The sequence below is a fragment of the Brienomyrus brachyistius genome, chromosome 2, assembly GCF_023856365.1.
Source record: "Brienomyrus brachyistius isolate T26 chromosome 2, BBRACH_0.4, whole genome shotgun sequence".
Lineage (NCBI taxonomy): Eukaryota > Metazoa > Chordata > Actinopteri > Osteoglossiformes > Mormyridae > Brienomyrus > Brienomyrus brachyistius.
This window is the reverse complement of record NC_064534.1, coordinates 20786979-20809621: the sequence shown is the minus strand read 5'-3', so window position 1 is coordinate 20809621 and position 22643 is coordinate 20786979. Positions and strand designations below refer to the sequence as shown.

At 42.0% G+C, this 22643-nt stretch overlaps 2 protein-coding genes across 2 annotated transcripts; both read right to left on the bottom strand.

Moving 5' to 3' along the window:
* Positions 1 to 2149: 2149 nt before the first annotated feature.
* golm1 (golgi membrane protein 1) lies at positions 2150 to 13701 on the bottom strand. The gene is made up of 11 exons (XM_048979903.1): positions 13420 to 13701; positions 10254 to 10419; positions 7554 to 7733; positions 7384 to 7416; positions 4879 to 4933; positions 4680 to 4782; positions 4283 to 4403; positions 3679 to 3826; positions 3144 to 3341; positions 2720 to 2824; positions 2150 to 2631 (listed from the first exon to the last, which is right to left on the bottom strand). The coding sequence occupies exons 2-11, from the start codon at positions 10380 to 10382 to the stop codon at positions 2504 to 2506; spliced, it is 1200 nt and encodes a 399-aa protein (XP_048835860.1). The 5' UTR covers positions 10383 to 10419; positions 13420 to 13701; the 3' UTR covers positions 2150 to 2503.
* Positions 13702 to 16843: 3142 nt separating this feature from the next.
* On the bottom strand, positions 16844 to 20453 carry kiss1rb (KISS1 receptor b). The gene is made up of 5 exons (XM_048999182.1): positions 20080 to 20453; positions 19387 to 19511; positions 19158 to 19293; positions 18271 to 18509; positions 16844 to 17831 (listed from the first exon to the last, which is right to left on the bottom strand). Exons 1-5 carry the CDS (start codon positions 20327 to 20329, stop codon positions 17490 to 17492), a joined length of 1092 nt encoding a protein of 363 aa, XP_048855139.1. The 5' UTR covers positions 20330 to 20453; the 3' UTR covers positions 16844 to 17489.
* Positions 20454 to 22643: the final 2190 nt, after the last annotated feature.

Here is a 22643-nt window from a genome sequence, read left to right as displayed (position 1 = left end):
TATGGATTGTCTGCTTGTCCCCCCACGCCCCCACAACAATTTTTACCCTTGCCTGAGGCTGGGGGGGTATATTGATTTTTTTTTTGTTTTTAGATGGTTTTTCGATATATCTTCCAAACAAGATGACTTCTGCCATCAGGTTAAAATTTTACAAATTTCATTTTTATCTTGATTCACAAGTCACAAAAACCTGCCATTTTAACAGGGCTGTGTAGACTTCTCACATACTTACCTTTGGATGAAGTTTAAAAGTTTTTTTTTTTTTTTTTTTTTTGTCCCTTTGTCCTGTCCGGCAGCTTTAGCAAGCAGAATCATGGTCTGAATGCACTGTTTAAAAGTTTTTTTAATTGAACCATGTTTTACACCCATTACTTGGTCTTATGAGCTCGTACATAAAGGGCAGATCACTGAAGTTTTAATAGGATTCAACAGGCCCTAGTTTAATCCCCGTCTGTCCTGTTAAATGTTTCTTCACATCAGCCCTAGTGAGTGACCCCAATCTGAGAACCCAGGCCTCCTTTGGCAATGCCTGGTTTCACCCACGTAGATTAACCTGCTCAGTCAAACGCTGCACATGAACTATCATATAGTTCCAGTGCAGGACTCTGGCCCGTACAAATGGAGCGAATGAATGGAGAGAAGTGCACGTGAGTGCATTTCGGCAAATTCCCCCGCTGAGGCTAGAGCAGAGCGGTCACCGGTGACCTCCAACGGGACAGAGAGCGGCAGAAATGAACTGTCACACGCTTGCAATTTGTATTTTATTCCTGCCATGTCTTAACGTGGCGATATAACAACAAAAGAAATCATCAGCCATCTATTTTATTTTATAGACTTGTCATGATATCATTTTCCTCTAGTTTCAAGTCTGTTTTCCAGTTCTCAGCAAAAAAGAAAAAGACACGATTAAAGATTTCCAAAATAGTATCTAAATGTAGAAATCATCCCGTGATCCCGGCAGTGCTCAAGTACATCTTCACTGGAAGACAGTAAAACCCAAAATAAGCAGAATTAAGATCTCACCATAGTAACCAGAACCGCACCCCATTCCCTCCGTTCCAGTGGTGTCACAGCTACAGAGCTGTCTAATTCAGGGTTTCACACCCATCTCATTTATCGCACTATATATACACACATATATATAAAATTTCACAGAACTTGAAAATCTGCATGCTGCTGCTACATGACCAGCAACCAGCACCAACAATTGTCATGCTGGAAATCACTGCAATAACTCGTTCTTTCAAGCCATAACTCAAAACAGCAGGTGCCGGATGGTAAAACGCAATTATGACTTTGATTCTGTAAAACGATTACTGAATCAGAAACCACCGAACATCCATTATGATCGCAGAATGAAAAGGAAAAAAAAAAACCTTCAAAATGAAGGGTTAATGAAAGTAACACATAATTAACCTCAAGCAAGTTGAATAAATAAACGGTGACAGAAAGGCAGGAGTACAGCTGATAACTAGAACACATTAAGGCATCTTTCTGCTACTTAGAGGAGTCATGGAAAAATGGAAGCTATATAAATTCACAATAAATGTAAGATTCAATATTCTTTCAATTATGTTTCTCTATAGATCCTATTCACCCCAAATATCGAAAACAAAAGGAGTTCCTCATCTTCATAGTTAACAGCAGTAAAAAGTGAATTTTGTCTATATTTAAAAAATACATTCATGTTGGCAGCCCAGAGATTTAAGGCAATGCACAGGCCCTGTGCTGCATTCGGGGATCTTCCAGGTCGTCTCTTCTTTTTACAGCTCGTCGTCTTCCATTATTTGTGTCATTTTGAACCTTTATCCAGAAGCCCGGTGTGATGGGAACAGCTGCCCGTCTCGACTCATTACGATCCACCCCCCCCCCCCCCCCGCCCCATCTGCATTCGCATCTGCTCCTGTAGTAGCAACACATTATTTAATGATCATAAAAATTCATGTTTCCTGGAGTGATCTACAACCCCAAATCAGAAAAAGTTGGGACAGGGTGGAAAATGTGAATAAAAAAAAAAAAGTAGTAATTCACAAATGTCCCTTAACTTTTATTTCACACAAGATAATTCATGTTTTTTTTTTTTTTGGTCAACATCATTTGATTTGTAAATAAACATCCATTCTTGCCATTCAGGCTTGCAACACATTCCAAAAAAAGTTGGGACAGTACAGCATTTACCACTTTGTACAGTTCCCCTGTCTTTTAACAACACTTAAAAGACGTTTAGGCATTGAAGAAATCAAGTGACTAAGTGTTGCAGGTGTTAGTTTGTCCCATTCTTGAAAAACATGAATTATCTTGTGTTCAAACTGTTTGCAATGAAATAAAAGTTAAGGGACATTTGTGAATTACTGCTTTATTTTTTTATTCACATTTTCCACCCTGTCCCAACTTTTTCTGATTTGGGGTTGTATTTCAGAAAATTCCGTGGGTTTTTCGGCCATGAGGACGGCTTCACCCGCTAAGTCACTGCATACCTGAGGAGGGCAACTCCTCCACTGCCTCATCCATCGGTCACCTCGAACAGCGCAGCCTGCTTGTCCGCCTCAAATTCACCTTCGTTATCGTCGTTGCCGTCATAGTCTGCCAGCATCTCCTCCATTTCTTGCTCTAGGTGACCCGGTTCTTCACCTGGCATTGGGAGGAGAGCCTCTTTTCCCTGAGATCCGGCGGGGACTCCCAGCAGCCAAAAGGAATATCCCTCCAGGAGATGCCCTACCTGTATTCCCAGGGAGCTGGGCGTCCGTATCCCTCCTGCCAGCACCGGGTTCCACCTCGTTATACTCTCCTTCATCCTCCTCGTTCATCCTTCCGTTCTCCACATCTGAGGGCCAAACCCAGGAAATGGCATCATTTTTAAAGAGTGGTGATTGATTGAGAAACAAGTCAAAAATCAAAATGAACTTCACTGTCATCTCCACCATATACGAGTACACAGAGACACTTAATTTAAAAAGTATACATTGTGCAATATTGGGTAATGTGCAGTATTGTTAAAACTGTATAAAATATATTTTAAGCGTTTAATGTAATCAAAGGTAGCAGCTGAGATGGTATGATGTTGTGGTTTTTCTAGGTCAGAGAGCAGCTTCTCACTCACATGAGACTTTGGGCCGGGACATTAAAGGAAATGGGGGTCTCACCATCAGATGTAAGGTCCACTGTGTGCGTGTCCAGGACTTGCAGCTTGTTTGTTTCTGTGTCATTGGTTTTAGGACCATTTTTCTCGAGCTCCACCCCCACCACATCCTCCTGAGGAGTCCTGTCCTTTGCCTTGTCCTCTGGCCTGGCAGGAGCCGGCTTGTCGTATGTAATGGTGCCCTTCTCAGACTGGGATGCATCTAAACAATGAATGAATCAGCTAGGAATCAACAAATATTCTTTTGGAAATAAAGCAACAGTATCGAAGTGTTACTGTGGTGTGTGTCAAGCTCACTCGGCGTATTTGAACAGTGTTACATAGCGTCGGAAGAAACACGCACAGCGTTTCAGAGCCACCATCGCCCTGGGATCGATCAACAATACTTTTGTTACACTTGTGTCGCTCTCTGGTGTGGCATTTCTCTACAGCCATATGCAAAATTCAGGGGTAATTCTGCAGCTAACCGGCAGCATGACATAATGGAAAGAGGCAAAACGGCATAAAGCCATCCTACAAACAAGGTAATCGTTGTTTACCTTGGTCCGCAATGTGGTTGGTGTCCAGTTCAGTCGGGTTTGGCTTGGTCTGCTTGGAGACTTGGACATCTATCTGCCTATCTGTTTTCTCCACCAGCCCTTGCTGTGCTCCCTTAATCATTTTAGATTTTGTGAGACCAGGGGAGGCCTAGATGGGAAGGGAACACAAAACAACTAAGTGCCAGAAACAGAAGACAACATAGACCCATTCTAGTTTCTTGAAGAACACTGCACTGCAGGGTGAGTTACGTCACACAAAAAGCGCCATGCATGAGACCCTAGAAAAAGCAAAGAGAAAAATCCTAAAGAAGTCCCACAATTATCACAGTGTGTATTTGGGGGGGGGGGGGGCGGTCTTGAAGAACAGTGATATACAGCACTGATCTTTGGTACTAAAACTCATTTGGCAGCATGTGATGGTATGAAACGGCTGTTTAAACTGAAAGTGATACCAGACACACACAGGATGGCATTAAACTGCCTATCTGCACAAAGGCAGGCAAGTCACGCTCTTTCACATGTTTCAGGTACGGGCAGAAGCTGAGCATGAGGTACCGGTGGGTGGAGGGGGTGATCTAGGGCAGTGAAGGATAACAGAAGCTACCTGCAGGCGGTCCTGGGGGGGCGGGGCTTTCTTCACTGCCTCCGCAGCCTCTGGCCTGGGTGCCACCACCTTCGCCATACACTCCTCCTCAAGAGCCATAAGCCGGCTTTTACACTGTGTCCTGGCCAATCAAAACACATGGAGTCAGAGACATGGCCACCATAAAGGGGGAGGGGGGGTTACAATGATTCCAAGGGTCTCTGAGTGAAAGGGATCCTAAACAAATTTCTACATAAATGATAGGTTCATATTCTACCTCCCACCTTAGCATGCCGGCAGTAAGCCCCCACCCTGAGCCTTTTTGACCCCCGTATATAGAGTTTCCCTAGACATCTGCAGCCCTCAAGGGCCCAGGCAAGCAGAGAGTGGGCTATCCGTGTGGTCTGGGCTCACTCACAGATCGTTGGACAGTTTTTTATCCAAGGTGCTTATATTTCTCTGGCAGTCCTGGGATTCCTTCTGCAGTTTGTCCAGATTTTCAAGCAGAGTGATAAATTGACCTGTGGAAAGAGAAACGTGACGCTGAGCCAAGTCCTACTCAGAGTGCATTTGTCTAATCAGCATTCAGAACGGCCGACACGAAGGGACACACTTACTTTTCATGCTCTGGATTGTCTTAGTGCTGGAGGAGATGTTGAAAAGCAGGTTCTCCTGGAAAAAAAAATCCAGGATTAATTCCAGAGCGGGGGCATTATTTGCCTGCCAAAACCTCAATACCAGAATTACAGCAAACACTCTCACAGCTTTACATAATGGACCCCGGCTTTTCGGCAACAATTTGATAAGCAAATTAGTAGTATGCCTAAAATATTAACAAGAAGCAGACTGTGACGCCCAAAAGTTAGTAATCTGTATAAATTTGGCGTATGCCAGGCTTATTATTTTCGGTTAGCGGAGCACGCCGCATGCAACACGAGCGATAAGCAGTGAGGTCGCAATGAAGGAAGGGACCAATCAGCAGCCACGACATCTTTTAAAAAAATAGATACTGTGGTTACACAAGGTAAAAAGATGCTGGTGGTATGGCGGCACAATTTGCAGATTAAAGCCAGACACGTTTTTTTTTTGTTGTAAAGATAGTTCATTTATATTTCGGTTCACGAATAATTTTCTTTATCGTCTGTTTTCGTTTCAGTTTTAGTTTACAATAACAACACTGATCCCAACAAGCCCAATGCACACGAACACCACTGGCACCGTCAATCCACGTACAATAATTTTAGCCTAAACGTTTTCAAAAACACTTATTCAATAGAGATTCTGAGGTCGTAGGCAGAAAACTTTATGGATGTAATAATGACTTGTTTGTCAGCTAGGAATCAACAAATATTCTTTTGGAAATAAAGCAACAGTATCGAAGTGTTACTGTGGTGTGTGTCAAGTTCACTCGGCGTATTTGAACAGTGTTACATAGCGTCGGAAGAAACACGCACAGCGTTTCAGAGCCACCATCACCCTGGGACAGAAGATATTAAAATGCTCTCTGTACTAATGGTAATTTAATAAACAGGAAAAGGGAGCCCTTATGGTGGTTATGGTTATTCTGGGGGTCCAGAATAGCACCAACGTGTTTTCTCCTCATGCACTCGTGCGTAGCCCTGGTGTCCATGCAGTAGGGCCACTGAACTCTTCACAGTGTAGTCGAAGGAAGAAATAATACGTAAATATCAAAGATAAATAAGGAGTACTGGCAAAAGAGCAATGATGCAATAATGGTGCAAATGGCAAAAAAAACATGACAAAGTGCTGGAGGATGACATTTGAATCAAGATTGAAAAGGGAGAAAATCCACATCATTTTCAATGTCAATAAGACACTGGACCTCACTTAAAGAAACAGCATTTTCAATTCTTCAAGTTGGGAGATAATCTAGCATTCTTTGAGAGAAACAACTCAGATCAGACCTAAAGCAATACTGAGCACTGTAGCTAGATAATACCGGTACAATTTCCTTTTCATCATTTTTATTGGCTGGAGCAGATTTAACTTTCTAACAACTACCAGCTCCTCATAAGCAGGATCTAGCACAAGACTGTAGGCCATAGAAAACAATTCAGATTTTAAATGTCGACAATAAACGACACTGATGTTTCAGAGGATATTCAGCAAATATTACACCCTGCGATAAAAGGAAGTGAAGCTGATCTCCTCATTTTATAACATCAACCGTAATTCTTCTAAAAGGAGAGACATCCCCAAATTGTATGTAATTACAAATGCAGACAGCAGTTTGTAGCCATTCACTGGCCCGGGAGTCGTTTTTCTCCCCAACAACAGTACCATAGCAACACACCTCAACTGGGAATTGGGCAGCTAGGTACACAGAGCACGATTCTGATGTAAATAAATAGAAGATTAACAGTCTATACAGCCTTGGGGACATTGGAGGTCTCTACTTTAAATGTGTTCGTAAATGAGTTGAATAACTAAGGCTCATTTCCTTGCTGCTGGGTTTCCTTGCACTGTATTTGTTGCAGAACCGTCTCTAGCACCCACAGTCCATGTATGATGGAACCATTACATTGCTCCAGTAGCCAAGGAAAACCGTGAAGGTAACAGCAGCTTTTAAGACTGCTGGGTGGACACACCGATCTACTGCTGGCTTGCAGCCGACCCACTGCACAAAAGCGAAAGATTAACAGCAGGTTTGACTGGAATGCTGTAACTGATTTTTTTGGACAGATGGCATGTGGTTGAATATACAGCCAGGCGTGACAGGACAGGTTAGAGATTCACAGCGGCATGGAACGTCCTTCATGGCCCAGAAATTGCAGACCCTGCTGGTTGCATTTAACAGAGGTTCCTGAGTCTTGCAATAAGCAGGGACATCGATGGATCAATGGAGAAGTGGCTTAGATGTACGCTGGCAACAACATGGACCTAACGCAATATGGTAAATATCAAGGCTTGGTTAAATGACCCTGAGCGAGTGGCACTCAGGTTACACCGACGGCACGCATGTGCGAGAGCTTTCACACACTGTTTGTGCTATTTGATCCGTGTAGGCAGTTGAGGAAGAGGGCCACCCAGAAATGAGTCACTACCAAAAGTACAGAAAGTCCCAGCAACAAGACAATTCTGAATGAATCAGAAATGCTTACCAAGATCTCACTGTACATACGCCTGCCCTTTGTCTGCAAAAGTCACAGAACAGCAGCATCTTTTACAAACCACCAGCATCCCCACCCTTTTCAGTCCTCGGGCTGCAATAACGCAATGCAGATGAATCAATAAAGCCCAGAGCGAATGGGTCCAATGCCCCCTGCAGTACCTTCTCTTGCCTCCAGGCGGCAGTGGCCTCCCCTAGCTTGTTGTTGTGCTGGGCCTCGATGTGGCCTATCAACTTATTCTGCCTCCGAAGCTCCTCCTGGAACTCGTTCTTCTTCAGCTCCACCGCCCCCCGCTCCACGGATGCACGCCTCACTTCGGCCTCCAGTTCGTAGAGCTTCGTCTGTTTGGGAAACAAAGAATCACCTGAAGCAAACTTCCGCTTACTGGTGACCGAGGCCACTGACAGGGCTTGTCATTGCATCCCTGAGTGAGTTACCTGGGCTGTTTGAGTTCCACCACAGTAATAACGTATGGCATTTGCACAGCAATGGGTGAGGTCAGAATTATTAAGACTAATTTAATCATTTCTGTGCAACTTGTACTGTTGGCTTAAGCGAGAGGCTATTAATGAGCAGTCAGTAAAGGATAACTTTTGTTTTTGCCTTTAGAAATTGTCGCTGAAAGAAAAAGATCAGGATTCAAAATTTTTATTGCACTGGGAAAACAGTGATATTTGGGCATTTTCCTAAATTATGTCTCCCACATGCCACACGAAGGGATGAGGAGCCTATGTCACCAAGTTGGATTTTTGGGGTAAGATAACATCGGATTTAAGGTAGTCCAGGCTAAATGTAAGAGAAGGAAGATAAAATCCATATAAACTGGAGCACCTTAAGTCCGACAGGTTTTCTAGCTAACCAACAGACAGGCCCCTGAAACATCAATCCTAGCTGTCTGTGCAGGTGTAGAATTCAAGAATCAGGTTCAAGCTAGTTTGTTTGTTTGTTCTCTTCTTTGTTGTTGTCTCTTTTGTTAACGGATGACGTGGCTAAGAATGCAACCGGGCTGAAGGGGGGTGTTAGCAATTCAGGGCAGACAATACCCTTCTTGCATCAGAAATTATAGATTTATTAAACTTAATGCTGTTTATCGCAGGTTTTTTGCAAGTGTAGAGGCTAAGGATGGGCCTCTGCCTAGCTGGACGCACTTCGAGCATTTGCTGTTAAGCCCTCAGCATTCCTGGGAATCTTCCCATTTTTCTTCATTTGTTTATGATACAATTAGCCATTATCAGTAGGAACTTGCACAATCTGCACCAGATACCTTGCCATGGGTGCTGAATATATGTTGTAAAAGTTTGCAATATACCCTGGAGCAGCTTCAGCGCACTAATTCTGTGGAATAAAATACGATATACATTTAACAGCAGTAACATCTATAATCTATATCTAAGGACATGTTGGACATGTTAGACATTGAATGTTGTTTTACTGATACTGATTAACAAATACCTATCCAACTCTGCAAGTCTTTAGACCATGTGTGACCTCTGGATAATGTGAGATTACCATTCAATGTGTTTCCACAACATTAGCTGCAAATTTCTTCATTGTTCATTAACTGCATGAAAGCCGAAATATTAATCAATCACCTACAGAAAGCTCTATCAAAACAAAAATGTCCACATGAACCTCTATCAAAAACTACTAAATTATAGTATGAACTATTAAGCCTAAACATAAAGGCCATTATGGCATAAGGCAATTTGTCGGCACTGCTTTGCCTGTTGGCGCAGCTCTCGGCAACAATTAGTTATTTGATGGACTCTGTTGGCAAATAAGTTAAAGGTAGATAAGTTCTACGTCTGGGTATATAGTTCATTTTCAACTTCTAAATATCGCAATGCGATCTTTTTCTAGTCTCATTCAGCCTATTCAAAACACGCAATACGTTAAGACATAATAAATGTTAATTGGTTATTGTGTACTGAATTATGTACAATGATGTGGCTAAGCGACAGAGTAACCTTTGTTACCCCTACTTCCGGAGGTTAAATGGGACATATCTATGGTACATCTAATCTCACATTATTGAGTGAATCCATCAACCCCGAATGTCTTCTTTTAAGATGCATTTGCTTTGTAGTTGTGACGTGGTGATAGTATTGCAAAGCAGGACAAGAATGACAGACATTGGCATTGTCATTCACATTTGCTCTTTATTTGGGCCCTCGTCTTGCACGTACAATCTACCTTCTGCCATATTGTCAAGTAACTGAGAAGGAAAACTTTAACTGATGCTTTTTAATAATCAAATAATCAAGGTGAATCAAGTAATCGTGACAGCTCAATAAAGATGCAAAATATACCGATTAATATATCAATTTTGTCGGTTCATTTACAACTGCTTATTGTGAAGAAAAGGAAAATATCCTATTTTACTCTGGTGTAACTTACAATGCTATATTCAAATCTGTCTTGAGTGCATTTAAAAGAATAGGCTGCTTTTTTGTAAGATCAATAGATTTGGATGTGCGGTACTTTTACTACTTAAGTACTTTTAAAACCAGGTATTTTGGAGTAGTATTTTATTGGCTGACTTTTACTTTCACTCAAGTTACTTAAGTATGAAAATTGAGTACTCTTCCCACCACTCACAAATGTATTAAATAATTTCATTGTGCATACTGAACTGAAATTGATGTACCAATCTGTACACAGCGAATATATGTAGGCTACCCTTACAGTCTAGTATATGCGTAGCTATAAGAGGCACTACGCCCTCAAAATCAAAAAATTTCACTCAAAACCACATTGCATGGTTTTCCAGAACTAATAATCAGCAAATTATTCATGACAGTTCACGACAATGACCGTCACCAACGGAACTGTCACCAGAAAGGCGTCAGCTTAATACTCACCTGCAGCTCCTTGTTCCGTGAATTTGACAGCCAATAGTTGAAACCCAGGAAGATGATGCAAGTGATGAAAGCACCTATCAGGAGGGGTGACGATCTTCCACCTCTGCGGGCATTTACTAAAGCTCCCATGATGTTGAACAGTTTGGGTTGGTGGCCACCGGAAGACCTGTCCATCACAGTGCACAAATAAAAAGATCATGCTGACTTCGTTTGACGGGAAGCTCGAGGCTACACCTCTTAAGCAAAATGGTTCTTCACTTTATGTAACCAGGAAGCAAATGACGTTTATTAGCACATTGTAAAAACAATTATGTAAAAAACATGTATTGACTTTATATCATACTTACTTACGCGTGTAGATTTCAGTACCCTTAAAATGATCTTGAATAACGACTTACGAACATTTCAAGTTACCAACGACCGTTCAGAACGTAACTTGTTCATAAGTAGAGAAGCGTCTTTAGTATGTAATCGGCCCCCAACTTCAGTCAGCTGGCTACCGTGAGATCTTAAATGAGACCAGTCTGCGTACACATTTATACGGAGCCCCTAAGGGCACAAAGGAGAAGAAAAAAAACGGCAGAAGAAAAAAATGTTATGTTTTGCGTTATAACCCAAAACCTTTGCGATATAACGCAAACCTGTTGTGACTTTGAACCGGAAATATGAGTAATCAATCAGTGTAAGGAACATAATTGATAGGAAAACATGGAGTGTTTAATCGAATTTTACTTTGATCTTGGTCTACAATATAATGGCATTCAGTTTGTCCTCGGATCTAGGCATGACGTTCACACAAGTCTGAAGCAGATCAAGAGGATTTTATGTGAAAGGGGATTATTCCGACGGGAAAAACTACTCTGACTTGGGTGAAGCAATTAACTTTATTCGCGAGCAGCTTTTGCACTCTTGGCAGCTTCATGGTTATCGATGGATGTACGCAATATGCAGGATAAATGGACTTCGTGTGAGAAATGGGGATGTGTGTTTGATTTTAAAAGAGCTTGATCCAGCAGGAGTGCTTCTGGTACTCCTCTTGACCTAATGAATGTTTCTATGTCCCCCTCCATGTCAATGTACAGCACTAATATTATAAACACGAAACAACAACAAAAAACGAACAATTCTTTAGGCTTAAATCAACCTCAACGGATTAGCATTAATTAGCAATGTTACTGAAACTTTACCAAGGCTTGCTTTACAAATTACTAATTATGAATTAAACAAATCGTACCATACTGAACTCTAAAGTTTTTTATTAACCGTTAAAAATCGATTAATAAGCGATGTGGAGATCAACCACATCATGCAAACAGCGGCTTTGGAAGTTGCACTTGAATGACCAAAAGTACGCTAGTCACCTGATTTTATTGTTGCATTAGTACAAAAAAGTTTTGGGTTATATCGAAAAAGTTTTGAGTTATAAAGCAAAGGTTTGGGGTTATAAAGCAAAACATGACTTCTTTTTTTAATTCTGCCGTTTTTTTCTCCTCCTTTGTCCCTTTAGGGGCTCCATAAATTTACACGTATGTAACCGTTTTTTCTTTTACCCTGTAACTAGTCTGTAGGGTTGCAAACTACCCCAACGTCTTAGATGTAGCTAATTTTAGGTTTATAATGCAATACAGTAAAATCCACTTATAATTTTAACGGACTTCAAGGGACCTGACAAAACAGTCCCTTATATCCGGAGTTGCTGTATGCCCAGAACACAACTACAGGACACCATTTACTCATGCAACACCCCAGCAGACACACTTATGGTACAGATTATTATATTGTACATGTAGTAATCCAACTTTACCTGACCAGATGCGTGACTATTAATAATCCCGACTACGTATCTGCGCTGGATATCACCGGCACACCACGCTTCGTTATAAGTGAAATTCCGTTGTATACGAGTCCGCTATATCCGATGCATTTTCTGCATGTTCTTAAAGGCGCACGGCCAGGACCACCGAAACTTGTCCGTTATAGACGATATTATTGTATAAGCGAGTCCACTATAACGGGATTAGACTGTAATACAGATTTACCACAAGGCTGGGAGTCTGAAAGCGTGAGAGTCACGGTCAGTGTGTGGGAGTTGGCAACCCTGTCAGCCGTCCTGGGTGGGTCCTCAGCTCCCCTCCCTGGCCCTGGGGGGCCCTCAGCTCCCATCCCTTGCCCTGGGGGGCCCTCAGCTCCCATCCCTGGCCCTGGGGGCCCCCCTCCCAGCTTGGGGCCTCAGGCCATAATTGCCTGTCCTGCTGTTTCTCTGCTAATACTTAGTTAAAATAATATATTCAGATGAAATGTAGCTACATACAGTGAAGGGAAGAAAAATAATTTAACTTTATTATTTATCATTATTTGAGGGTTTCCATTTTGTTCAGGGCCCCAGGAGTGCGGGGCCCGCTGCGGCGGCTCTGGGTATCCCTCCCAAATGGACATGCCGATCCTCTGATGAAATATCATAAATATAAGGCTCGTAATGCTTGATCGATGCTCTCATCCGAATTACATTCACAGATAAAACTAATTAAAATCTTTACGCGAGACGTGATGTTCAGCGCGTCTTTCTGGGAGCATATCATTTAATATGCAGTAAGCTTTTGTCATTAATTTCACGTAGTATTCTTGTAAGTTTCGTTTACCAACGTTGCGATATACCGGCATAATAAAATACTTTTGAAAGCAGTGACTGTCGACCCAAAGGACACGTTTTCCCGAAACAGGTTCCTAATGGGCGCTCGTGAGCTATACCTGCCAGTGTTACTTTGAGGAAACCATCAACATCACCGTGGCGCCCAGACTGCCAAACAAAGCAGCCCCTACACAAGCCGAGGCACTAGGCTTACACTTATTCATCTCCAGTGATACAGGCAAAATTATAATAATAAATTAAACAAACACAAGTGGTTAAAATGATCAGCGAGATGATCACCCGAAAATCGAGATTAAAGCTCGGTGCCACTAGCCTACACAGTGTACTGTGCATATGTCCTACCCTAATCAATAGCTTATTCTGTTGCTAGGTGGCCACCGAGTCACTCCGAACACCCCCTTTATTATTCCCTGGTGCATATCTGTTCACGCAACCCTGATTTCAGATATTTGAAGACACAGGTGAGGGTGGAAGAACCACTAGTAAAACTCACTTTAGATAAGTCAGACTACTTACTTCAGCGAGGAAAAACAAGCAGACGGCACCGGAGTTAAAATATAATGTCCAGATTGTTATTTCGATATTCAGCTGGTTAAATGCTCTTATAAAGACTGGAAAAAGTGCCCATCATAACATACGAATACGGATAAAGCCGCCGTGTTCAGCTCTGGGCAGCCGAGGGAGTGGACAGGAAGCGGGCGGAGGAGGGTCTACGGAAGTTAAAGTCTAAGCCCGCGTCTCAAGCTTGAAAAAAAGGCTCAGTCTACCGAGAAGAAGGTCTCCGACCGCAGAGGGAGCCGTCCGCTGAAGAGCAGCGATCTGTTTGTTTAATCACGGAGCTGAACATTGAATAATGGTGCGAAAGAATTATTTAGGCTCCAGCAGGCTTTTAAAAATGAATATCATGCGGACGTCAGAATTCGCAATTAAAATAACCTCCTGCTTGAAATTGTTCTGAAATTATTACTGGGAGTCAAACGAATATTCTATTGTTTCTCTTTTAAAGACTAACACAAACCCATAAATCCAATAGTAGACATCCAGATGCATAACAAATGAGAACAAATGCTTTATTATGCAGTATAAGATGTTGACTTGATTGTGTTAAGAAATGGAAATCAAGTGTAATAAACTATACTGACCAGTAATTTGAATGGTAAATTAACAAGCTATTAAGTTAGAAAAACATTTGGTGTTTGTATGATCCAACCACTAGATGGCATGCTCAAGCACACGTATGTACATATACATCCACCCACCTATTTTCTGACCACTTATTATTGTCAGGGCTGAGGGGTACATTGATATCATGGACTTAATATGTGGGGCCACATTTTGCCTATGAGTGTTGTCATACAAGTCCTGTTCTGTGTTTAGTGAGATATTGGTCCATTCTTTAAGAAGAGAAACCTCACGCACTAGCAGGGGAGTAGCTAGACATTCTGCGTAGCCGCCCATCCCCCTTACATTATATAACATTAATTTTATGTGTTCAAGGGCCCCTGTAAAGTGCTGGGCCCCCAGAACCTTTCAGGGTATCCATGCCCTGCCATCGCCCCTGCATGTAGGGAAATGTAATCCCCAAACAAGGCCAGGGATAGGTGTGAGGACACGACGCAGCCTCTATTATTTTTAATCTTATTTCCTACTGACAAGCCGTGTCCCAGTGAGTCACTTTCCTTGCTTTGTAGATATCCAACAAGTGGATGAGAAGCATGGCTGCACAACACTGTCTGTCACAGCTAGCAGGTCAAACACACTTCATGAAAAGTGGGCTATCAATCACCTACACAAAGTTCTACAAAGATAAAAAAATCCACATGAACCTCTATCAAAAACTGCTAAATCATAGTATGAACTATTAAGCCTAAACATAAATGCACTGCATCAGTTACTGTATTTTTGGTATGTCAAGCTGTTGGTTTTCCATTGGCATAAAACTGGCACGTCACTGAATGATACCACAACACAAGGCAGGGAATTTTGCACTGAATTCCAAAAATGGCTATACTATATTATAGGGCTGGATGATGTGCGATATTAATACTAGCATCACATTTTATGCACATGCAATTTTAACCACTAGTCAGCTGGATTTCTACATCGGGCTTTTTCTTACCTTCTCTCCTGTTCAGGCATTATTGTGCAGGGAGTTTGAGTTTCCGTAAAACATTTTTACTCTGTCACAGGAAAAAAAAATCTTAGCAAGTTTTGCAATTTTAATTATTATTCCTTTTCAAGATTACCTAGTATATGTTTAAAAATCAGAAATTGACCGCCTCTGCTTTTGTATGAGCGCTCCCTGCGTTCTCTGATTGTAAAGGTTAGTGCATGTCTGGCCCTGTCCCAGGTCTGTTTTTTCCGTTTGGCTAGCAGTTCCCACTGGCCATCCTGTATATTGTTCCCCTCGGACCGCAAAGGGTCAAAAATGAACAATTTGGTTAATTGGCTAATTTGGTTATGATTCTCATCTGTTCTGCGTCGTGCCTTGTAAGCTGTGTATTTAAGTGCCTGTTCTGATTCTGTTTGGTCAGTCATTGTTGCTGTTACCGTATTAGTAGCTGTGGTTGGTTTCTTAGCTCTGTTCCCTATCCCTAGTTGTGTTTATTGTGTAGTTTCCTTAGTTTGTTCTATATTTCTTCCTGTTTGCTTTTTGCCCCTCATGGTCCCATTATTTTGTGGTTTCCCCTTCTATGTTCAGTTCTGTTTATTAATAACTGCCTTTTTTTGGAGCTGTTCTGTGGATCCTTCCTCTTTTCCAGCCTGCACCACAACCTGCTGTAACACCAAAGTAACCATAATGATTTTCATCCTTGCTGTTTAAATCATTGTTACATTGGTTTGTGAGACATTCTTGTCTGATTATTTTTTTGTTTTATAAATTCCCAAGTATTTATTACAAGAAAATTTTACCATGTTGTGTTAGTATATTATACAAAATATTTTAGAGTGTTTCTTATCATGCCATCCTGATCTTTCTGTATCTATTTATCTGACCAGATTGCAATTTGGGGGCGGCATGGTGGTGCAGTGGTTAGCACTGTTACCTCACACCAGGGGCGCCGCTAAGGGGGGGAAAGTTGGGACAATTCTAAGGGCCCACGCCCTTTAGGGGCCCCCAGAGATCTGAATGGGTGTGGTAGGGGGGCCCAACCTCATATTTTGTCATAGGGCCCAAAATTGCTAGCGGCGCCCCTGCCTCATACCTCTGGGACCCGGGTTGGAATCTCCACCTGGGTCACATGTGTGTGGAGTTTGCATGTTCTCCCCATGTCGTCGTGGGGTTTCCTCCGGGTACTCCAGTTTTCCCCCACAGTCCAAAGACATACTGAGGCTAATTGGAATTGCTAAATAGGTGTGCATGTGTGAGTGAATGGTGTGTGAATGTGCCCTGCGATGGGCTGGCCCCCCATCCTGGGTTGTTCCCTGCCTCGTGCCCATTGCTTCCAGGATAGGCTCCAGACACCCTGCAACCCAGTAGGATAAGCGGTTTGGAAAATGGATGGATGGATGGATGGATTGCGATTTAAGCTTGGGTCTTTCATTTGTCCATGTACCCATTACTATGACTTTTTTTTTTTTTGCTTTTTTTGTTGTTTTCTGAGTTCTCAACTTTTTTCAAGATGGCAGTTGTAGGCAGACTAATTACATAGCCAATTGACAAGGAAAGTATTTCAAGTCCTACCCCAAAGTACCGAAAAAGTACCCGAGTTGGTTTAGTACTTTTGGTACTTTTACTCAACCGGAAGCCTGGGAAAGAGAAAGTAGCAAAAGGCCATGAGCTGGTGCGTTGGAAAAGCTCAGCTCAGCACTGAGCAGGGGAGGTGCCAGAGATTTGTGGTTGCTTGACTTTTCAGTGAGGGTGCTGTGAAATTTAGGATTTCCCCTCGATGTGCCAGTCGCAACAGTTTTATTTCTACTGCAACACCCCAACACACAAACACAAACACACTCAGTACATAGTGCCACTAGGCAGCTGTTACAAGGACATTCAATGTTACACATGAGACAAGATTTTAAAATCATAGTATTCACACATTATGAATAAAAATTCAAAATAAATCTCAGAAATTTCTTGGAGGTCCCACGCCTCTCATAAGCATGGCTATAGCGCCCCCAAACCCCACTGTTTTTAGCTTAGAACAAGCAAGCAGTACTACCTGTTTCATTTGTCAGGCTCCATACACTATTCAATGGCAGTGAAAGATACTTTTGGGCTTAAAAATGATTATTAAACCAGCATGCTATTTTTATATAAATACGTTATTTGTTTGGAATGCTTAACTGACTTAGATCATTTTTTAGTACATTAGTTTGATAACTATGATCCTAATCACATATTCACATTCATTTAAAGGACAGATTGGTTGCCAAATACACAAATCGTTAGAGATTACAATTCATTGTTAACATCATTGTTGACTTTGTCCCAGAATTATTGTGCATTTAATTTAAAGACAAACATTTTAATTTCATAATTGTCAGAGATTTGCTGAAACACAAGAACTATCAATAGAGCTCAACATTTATGTAATTAAATATTCATTTTCTGCTTCTATAAAAGGGCAATTGGTCTTTTGCTGGCTCTATGTTCCAGATGAAAGGAATTGCATCTCGGTGTTAGCCATGGCTTCCCTGATGCTGCCTACCCTCTGTTTGAAGATGAAAGGGAAGGCATTTTTGAAGGACTTTCTGAAGTTGGCCCCCATGAAGGCATAGACGATGGGATTGACCGAGGAGTTAGCATAGGACATGCAGTGAGCCCAGATCTTGATCTTATAGAGTGCGTAGCTTTTGCGGAAGTTTGGGTAGAAAGCTTGGTATAGGATAAAGAACTGAATAGGACCCCAGCAGACAGTGAAGAGCACCACGATCACCACCACCATCTTGGAGATCTTGGCACGCACTGCCTCTGACCTCTCTGCCAGCTGGAGGGAGAACAGGATTGGTATTCTCATCTTCTGGATCAATAGCACTTTACATCCCTCAATCAACCAGTTTAACTAATTCAATTCAACTTTCATACAAATGATTGTAATCTCTAAAACACACATTGAGGCCATGCAGGGTTAAAATTTGCTATCTCTGTTTTACATTTTACTGATATTATGAAAAGTTTTGTCTATTTCTGTCATTCTGAATATCTGCTTACCTCTTTATGGATACAAGGCCATCTTGATAATTTATTCTGAGATATTAAATACCATACCCACATCTGGTAACTCTTTTCAGACAACAAGTAATTGTCTTCGTTGCAAAAAACATACTTCGTGTATTCGGTGATTATCGTCAAAAGAACAAATCTTTCAAATGAGCCATAATGAAGTCCAGACCAATGGGGAGAGCTGGGAGTGAGGGTCTGCTCACCTGATAGTTGTTATCAGTGGGCTCCACCACTGGCTGGCCCATACGCTTCAGCATGAAGGCATAGCAGAAGCAGATAGTCAGGAGGGGCAGGAGGTACACGGCCAGGAAGGTGTAGAGGATGAATGCTTGCTGATGCAGCACAGATGGAAAGGATTCAGTGCAGTATGTCTGGGGGCCAAACCAGTATCCCACATCAAGTTTCTGGTACATCGCTACTGGCACAGAAAGGACAAATGACCCTGTGGAAAAAGAGAGAAGAAATTAATCAATCATCAAGTGACCTTGCAGAAATTTAACCAGGGAGCTTAAATTCATTAGAACCCTGTAGAGGCCCTGTAATTGCAATTGATAACTATCGTTAAAAGCGGTGATGGAACAGAATATTTTTTGCTATACCGTAGCATATATTATTTTACAAGATTATATGACTTCCTACTAAATCATTGTGAGGGTTGACTAATATGGTGTTAGATGTTTTTATTGTATTAATTTGCTCAAGCTTTAAGAGAAGGTTTTAAGTGAACATAAATGTAAATCTGTAAGAACAACAAGGCAAATAATTTCTTAGCTCATCAACTAAAATGCATGTATTTTAGCATTGAAGTGCAAAATACGTGACATAAGTCACCTAGAAGAATACGGCACTTTCGTGGGGGATGAGGTGAGTTATTGCCCAAAAAATAGTATGACGTCCATCATTAAAGGAGTGAACAGTGCTTTATTAATACGAGTCATAATCATTCCTGACAATGATAAACTAAAGATCCAGAAGCCTCTGGATCATACTCTGATCAATTTTTCCACATGGAATAAACATTACATATAAGATGAAGCTAAGACGTCAAGTTGAATGTTTATTTGTGCCCATCTGAGGGAAAGGTGAGTACCCATCCAGATGCCAAGGCTGACAGCCGTCGCCATGCGTGGGGTCCGATGGCGGAGGGACTGTAGGGGGTACACTGTCACGTAGCAGCGGTCCACACTCATGGCAGACAGAGTTATGCAGGTCGCCTGCACTGTCACCTGTCATCAGATTGAGACGTCAGGAGATCCTTGCATCATCACCATGCAGGGAAGCAGGAAGATGCAAGGATGGGGTGGGGTGTCATCCCTCACCTGTTGAATGTAGTTCACCAGTCTGCACATGAAATCGCCAAAAACCCAGCTGGGCAGTGGGTAGAGCGTGGCAGTGAATGGCACACAGCACACCAGGAATATGATGTCCGTTGTTGCCAGGTTGGCTAAAGAAGGATTCAGAAGAGCAGCAGACAAACAGATAGCAATGGTTTGCAAGAATTCTACCATTTCTGTCCATCTTTCAGTGCTTATCCTGAGCAGGGTCACAAGGGGCTGGGATCTCTGCCAGGCAGCACAGGGCAAAAGATTGGCGTGCACCCTAAATGAGAATGCCAGCCCATCATAGGGCACTTTTGAGGTGCCACTTAACCTAAATGCAAGCCTTTGGACAGGGAGAGAAACTGAAATACCCAGAGGAAAACCAAGCAAAATGTGGAAACCATGCAAACTCCACAAACACATCAGAGGTGGGATTCAAACAAGAGGCGGGATTCAAACCCCTGTCCTTTGAGGTGTGAGGTACAAATGCCATGATAAGCCAATTGAAAGCCTGAGCCATTGTACCCTGAAAAAAATGTAAATGAAGAAAATGTGTGAATGTGCCACAAACTATGCGCTGTTTACATCTCTTAGAAAGAACATGCTTCTGGAAAAAGCTGTATTTTCTACCATCACTGGTATGGAAAACAATCTTTCTCATGCTCTCATGAGAAACCAGGTTCAAGCACTCACCTATGTAGAAGTTGGTGACTGTCTTCATCTGCTGGTGCTTGGTAACCACATAGATGACAAGCGAGTTTCCTAGCAGTCCAAGCAGCATGATGAGAGCAAAGAAAAGAGGCACGAGCCAGGCATCTACTAACAAAGGGGGGCTCTGTGGCCCGAGGACAGCAGATGTGTTACATCCAAACCCAGGTAAACAGGGAGTGCCGGTCGTGCCGTTTGCCAGTTCAGAGCCAGCTGGAATTGGGTCCACCATCATGACATCTACCAGTCCCAGTGTTCCTGCTCTCCTGAGCTTCTGATCACTGAGGTGCCATCCAGCTATAAATCCAGGCAGAAGGCATCACGAATATCATCCGGATGAAGAGCTTTGGCACTGGGTCTCAATTACGTAAGATGTTAGTTCTATTAGTCAGGAGTGGGTCAACCTCTAGCAGTAGGACACAAAGAATAAAGGAGGGGTAAAAATATGGCTGGCCACTCGTTTTGCTCTCTCTCTCTCTCGCTCTCTCTCTCTCTCTCTCTCTCTCTCTCCTCCTTCTACAGCACTCTTTCCCTCTCACATTCTCCTTTACCTTCGGATTCTTAATGACTTTTTCTGGTGAGCTATTTCTAAGAATTTAGATTTGCAAAATGTGTAATTTGCATATCCTTTTACAAAGATGCGTATTTGCATTATTTTCTACAATCTTTCCCCAGAGTAAATTCTGTTTCTATGAGTGCAAGATGTTTAGAAGGCAGCAATTATCCCACACAGAGAGGCAATCAAAACTGAGGTCACAATGACACTACATTATAGGTCTGTTTATGTTTCTGACTGTGATTCACAACCTTTAAAAATAACAACATTGATTCAACTAATTTAAAACTTAAGTAACACAAAAGTTATGGTCAATAAGGTACTTCAAACAAAAATGCCTGCCAGAGGAATACACAAATACGTACATACAACCACAATTTAAAAAAAGATGTGGTAGGATGAAAACGGTAATAAAAACAGAAAGGAGTGAATTGTAAATTAATAAATCAAAAAACAATGTATTTCATGTTTTAACAATCAGTTGCACTGTTTTTCGAAGATATGTGTTTATCTTTTTTGAAGATATGTGAAACAGGGTGTATAAGGAGGCTCCAAAGAAGGTCCTCAAAGAGCTTAGATGGGTCGAGGCTCGCCAATCTGCCAATACATAAATCAGCAAATAGTCCAGCACTTTGAGAACAATAGTCCTCAAAGACAATTCAATTAAATTTTATTGGTATAGCACATTTTCACAACATTACATTGTCTCAAAGCACTTCACATTATCCCTGCCCAAAGCCCCCAGTGAGCAAGCCAGAGGCGAGAGTGGCAAGGAAAAACTCCCTAGAAGGAAGAAACCTTGGAAGGAACCAGACCCAAAGGGGGAGCCCATCCTCCAGGGGGCAGCAGAGGAAGCCCAAACCCTAACCAGACCCAAAGGGGGAGCCCATCCTCCAGGAGGCAGCAGAGGAAGCCCTAACCCTAACCAGACCCAAAGGGGGAGCCCGTCCTCCAGGGGGCAGCAGAGGAAGCCCTAACCCTAACCAGACCCAAAGGGGGAGCCCGTCCTCCATGGGGGCAGCAGAGTAAGTTCAGGGAATGGGGTGGTAAATTCCTGATTTACACAGTTCAAATTTTAAGATTTGAGTCTAAATGCTGAGGGCAGGCAGGTGCTGGTGAATACAGGCATGGGGAGTCCCTGAACATTAGCACTCCAGTTCCACAAGAGGGTGTGAAGCTAGAGTGACAGACTGACAGTTCAGTTTATCCAAAGCCAATGGCACCGATCCCCACCCAGCTCTACACACTGTGAAGTCTAACTGGGAGTGAGCAGTTAGCTAGAGCTAGAACTAGTGTCCCTAGAAGCTGAATTAAACAGGTGTGTTTTTAATCTAGATTTGAATATTGAGAGTGAGCCTGAAACCCGCACATCCAATGGAAGGCTATTCCACAGCTGCGGAGCTCTATATGAGAAAGCTCTTCAGCCTGCCATAGTTTTTTCTACTCTAGGTACTAATAGATATCCTGCTCCTTGAAATGGGTAGGATTTTAGGTATTTCACCCTCTACGATGCACAATATAATTAAAAGATTTAAGAAATCCAATCAAATCTCACTGCATAAAAAGGTCAGGGCTAAACACCAGTTCTAAATGTGTGTGATTTCTGATCCCTCAGATGTAATTAAATGTCATGCATCAGTAATGGGTATAATGCACAAGCGATTGCTCTAAAGCTAGACGAGAAGCATGGATTCCCTTATAAATCTGCCAAAAGAGCTACATTTGTCAATGTATCAATGTAAATTAATTTTATTTTACAATTAAAAGTGTTATCTTACTAACTGAATCACAGCTGCTTTCACCAAAATATATGCTAATCTTCCCTTTGAAACTAGGAAAAATACAACCTATTGAAACCGTGCTTCACTCTAAATCTATGGAAGATTGGTGTAAACTTTGTCTAAATGGAGAATAAACAAAAGATTATTGATGAATTTACTTTAATTATGTGTTTTTGTAGCCCACCTGGACTCAAATATTAAAGATGTGTTGG